This window comes from Micromesistius poutassou (assembly GCF_964030765.1).
Source record: "Micromesistius poutassou genome assembly, chromosome: 20".
NCBI classification, from domain to species: Eukaryota; Metazoa; Chordata; class Actinopteri; order Gadiformes; family Gadidae; genus Micromesistius; species Micromesistius poutassou.
The window spans coordinates 1,937,554-1,941,818 of record NC_140290.1 but is presented as its reverse complement, the minus strand read 5'-3'; the positions used below and the strand labels follow the sequence as shown (position 1 = coordinate 1,941,818).

Below are 4,265 nucleotides of genomic sequence, written 5' to 3'. Positions count from 1 at the left end.
TGTCTTAAAATAAATTCCATGACTTTTCCAAAACTTTTCCAGGCCTGGAATTTGCATTTTTCAAATTCCATAACTTTTCCATTTTCTTTCAAAACGTACAAACCCTGAAAGAAGCTTGTTTCACCTTTGCGGTGCCAAAACAGAGGGCTGTTAAACTGTTAATTGGGCAAACAACTTGCCTTGTCTTGCCTCAACTTAGCTCAACAAACATCTCTGCTGTCATCACTTCAGTGCGGTGTGGGCAGAGGGGCGTGGTTAGGTTCGGCTATAAGAGAAGACTCACAAGGGGCTCTCTACAGTGAGGTCAGATCCGTACTGACGATTCCATCAGCTCTTGGAAAGGGAAGAAAGACCAAAGCGGAGCCACCAGGACAGGTAAGGATCCAGGGTGGTCTAACCGGGATTTATGGGATTTTGATCTTTGATATGATTTTGATTTCACTTAAATAGACAAATCCATTTCTAAAAGCGGTAATGCCTTTTAAATAAATAGTGTAACAGTTCAGCGAAATAAAATCTGTATCAAAATAATCTTATTATGTAATTCATATTAACCCACTCCCCCCAGGGTGCTTTTAATGTGTACGAGCCACTGAACAATTAAACCCTGTACTGGACACAGCTGCCGTGCCTCCAAACCAACAAAACAAATTGACACACAATTGAAAAATCAACTAAAGGACCCATTCTAGTTTCTAGTATCACAAGAGGATTCTGAGGCCTACATATTATAGCATATATTTTCCTATATTTCTCCATGTATTGCAATCATAACATTTGTCCTGGCAATATTACAACTTGCTCCTAGAAACTGCATCCCATCCTTTGTTGCACTTCTAACACTGTGCAGTGTGCACGCCTGTAGCTGTGTTTTCTCTGCTACCTCCTAGCCTCGTCTCATTAGCATCACTGAACTAACCGTTCCCAGGATAAATAACGCTTACACTCTCTTCAAAGTTCAATGTTGTCATAGCTGTTATGTCTTTCTGACCAATAGCAGCTCAAGGCCCACCTGGGTTGTACCACTTGGGGAGGGGCCACATCTGGGCTGTGCCACTTGCAGAGGGGCCGCTCATTTACTCCCCTCTGCTAATATAGACTTGGTTGCAACGTTAACGGTTTGTAAGTGCTTGCGTGAGTTTGTATGTTGGACCGTGAGTGAGAGGCTGCGGGGGCACAGCTCAGGCTGGCCGAACGGCACAGCAAGGAACATTTATAAAAGCAATTTTGTTATCCAGCAGTAATCAGCCCAGCGGCCCGGAAACGTTAACGGCCCACCGGGAATTCTCCCGACTCCCGATTGGGACATTTTTAATCCTACTATGGCTACGCCAATATCCCGAAAAGACACACCCGCCTCTATTTCTGATTGGTCCGTCATACAGGCTTTTACTGGCTTGATATTAGCTGCTATGGTTAAGGTTAGGTTTAGGGGTTAGGTTTAGGTGTTAGGGTTAGGTTTATCTATTTATATCTATATAGGTATATCTATCCTTTTACCATTTAGGTTTAGGGTTAGGGCTCTTTTGTGATGCTCTTTAGCGTCCAGTTAAGTTGCATGCAACCCGGCCAATCACAGACAGAGTAGGGCAGGTCTTGGCGTGGCCATACTAAGAAAAAAAATATTGCTCCCCGATTACCACTCCACGCCACTGTGTGTGTGTGTGTGTGTGTGTGTGTGTGTGTGTGTGTGTGCGCTAATTTGACTGAACAGGAACTGAACTGACGTTATGCCCTGTGTTAAGGTTACGACGATAACGTGAAATATATTTTCTATTAATATATATATTTTTATGTGTGTGTGCACGCGTTATTGGATGGCCTAGTTATGTTTATACATGTCGGTAATATTAATCCTATGTGTTTGTTTTTTACGGAAGCATATAAAATGGCGTGGTGCTAACGCCAACCCCTTTAATATAATAAACCGCCAGCTTTGATTGGCCATAAGTTTTCTCCCTTGGATCTTGTTCTTTGATTTCCTTTTACAGCTTGAAACGTCTGCATCTTTTGTCAAGCATTTGGAGGATGCATGAATATATTGATTAACATTTCTGTTTCAGGTTATTAAACATGGCGACTACACTGGAGCGCATCGGTGGAAATAGAGGCACTCAATTTAATTTCACTGGCCTTGACAATGGTGCCACCCTCAAGAAGATTGGAGTGGCAGTGGCCGGTTGGCAGATCAAAGCTGTGCGGGCAGAACTGACCGACGGCCGTGTGGAGACCTTTGGAGATGCAAACACTTTCAATGAGTTTACGTTTGAACTTGGCGAGCGCATCACCAAGCTGTCCCTGTGGGGGAACGGTGCCGGGACACGTCTGGGTGGCGTCAGGATCTGGACGAGTTCTGGACGCGAGTTCTTTGCGCACATGACTGACTGGCCGCTGAAGACAGAGTACTCTATCGATGTGGGGTCTGGAGTCTGCCTGGGGTTGGTGGGGAACGCTGGCTTAGACATCGACAATATAGGATTCCTCTTCATCAATGCCATCAAGTCGTCTGTGCTAACCGACATGACCTATCCCAGCTTGGCCATGTACACACCCCAGGTGAGTGCTGCTGTGCTTGGAAGACCTGAGTCAGAATATGGCAGGATAAGTGGGCCAATACATTTCAATTAACAAGTGTTTCTTTATGAACTCTGAAAAGCAATTGAAACGGGATAATTTTCATGCATGAATAGCACCTGTTTTGTAGTAGTTTGTGTCCAGGACAGAAATTGGCACGCATTTTTCCTCTTTCCTATCACTAACAAAAGCATGCGTTATATCTAGATTTCATAGGGCAGATTACTCTTATATATTAATCAATCAAATGTATTTTATAAAGCCCTTTTTATATCAGCAGTTGTCACAAGGTGCTTTTTTTAAGAAGAATGAAGAAAGATTTGTTCTGATCAAATGCTTGTTGGCCCACTTTGCGTTCCATATAGGACAACTTGATGAGTCCTGTCCACCGTAGAAACATTAGAATTTGATATGGGGTTGACAGTAATGCCTTTAGTTTTAGTTGATATTTTCTGTACTGGTTATTGAGTATTATTTTGTGTGCTGCCTGACCAACATGCATTTTTTTTGTGTGTTTGTAGGTAAACAAAGAATATATAAAATCAGTGTCTTTTACCAACGACACTAATACGGCTCAAGAGCAGAAAGCACAGTACAGCAGATCTGTTACCAAGTCTACCACCTGGACCACCACCACTAAGATTGAGTCCACCGTCAGCTTGACTGTTAAAGCAGGGATCCCAGATCTGGTGGAGGTGACTGGTGGGTTTAGCTTGACCGTGGGAGCGACACAGTCCTCCGCAACGACCTCCTCAGAGACCATAACAGAATCAGATGAGGTCAAGGTGACTGTCCCGCCAGGAAAGAAGGTGAGCGTTGAGTTGTCAGTGGGACGAGCAGTCATCGACCTCCCCTACTCAGCCACAGTGAAAATCACATGCCTGAATGGCAGCGAGCTGGTCTTCCCATCCACCGGCAACTACAATGGTGTGGCTTACACTGCAGTGAATGTAAAAACCACTGAGTCTGATTGAGTTATGAATGTCGAATAAGATCCATCAACATCTTACTGTGCACAGTTTTAATATTGATTGCATAACATTGGTTTGATTGCTAATGCAGAGTCATGTGAACTTGCTAAGTGAATGACTGTCACAGATAAATAAATCATCATCATAAACCTGCTTGTGTTTCCATGTCCATCCTTAGAGCTTGTAAAACTAAATATATAAAATATCTAGCTGATCGAGTTTGCCTAGCTGATCCTATTATTTAACGTTTCAGTTTAGTAAATGATCTGTTAAAATATTCTATATGCTGTTAATAATTTAGTTTTCCAGTCCAATGATGGGAAAAACAGCCCAATGAGCACACCACATGATATGTACGTTATGAACACACCACATGATACGTACATTACGAATATAGTTAACCCGTGTTCTAAACTAACACACACATAACCAGCTATTCTTCAGGTCAAGGCCTGAGCCGGAGGCCGGATGTCCCAACATGGAGAGATGCTAGAGACTCAGACAATGCACCACACATTCGCAAGAACAGGTGTGTAGTACGCCTTTCAACTTTTATGTCATGACCCATAAGATCCAGTCAACCCAGAAGACGGTTAGAAATCCCACCGTTGGACCACAGTCATTAACACATAGTCTAACCGCAGCCCAGGGCGCCTCCCGCCTTTCCCAAGGTTAGGGAGCTGAACGGGGAGCTGGATCCAGGTAACCCCCACGCCAGCC

At 43.6% G+C, this 4,265-nt stretch overlaps 1 protein-coding gene across 1 annotated transcript; it reads left to right on the top strand.

Annotated features, from left to right (window-relative positions):
* Positions 1–272: 272 nt before the first annotated feature.
* LOC311364909 (aerolysin-like protein) lies at positions 273–3,698 on the top strand. The gene is made up of 3 exons (XM_084484414.1): positions 273–375; positions 2,064–2,556; positions 3,096–3,698. Exons 2-3 carry the CDS (start codon positions 2,074–2,076, stop codon positions 3,546–3,548), a joined length of 936 nt encoding a protein of 311 aa, XP_084340540.1. The 5' UTR covers positions 273–375; positions 2,064–2,073; the 3' UTR covers positions 3,549–3,698.
* The last annotated feature ends 567 nt before the right edge of the window (positions 3,699–4,265 follow it).

Coding starts and splice junctions, on each gene's coding strand:
- LOC311364909 (XM_084484414.1), top strand. CDS start 2,074: ATGGCGACTACACTGGAGCGCATCGGTGGAAATAGAGGCACTCAATTT. Junction 2,557..3,095: donor TGGCCATGTACACACCCCAG/GTGAGTGCTGCT, acceptor GTGTGTTTGTAG/GTAAACAAAGAATATATAAA.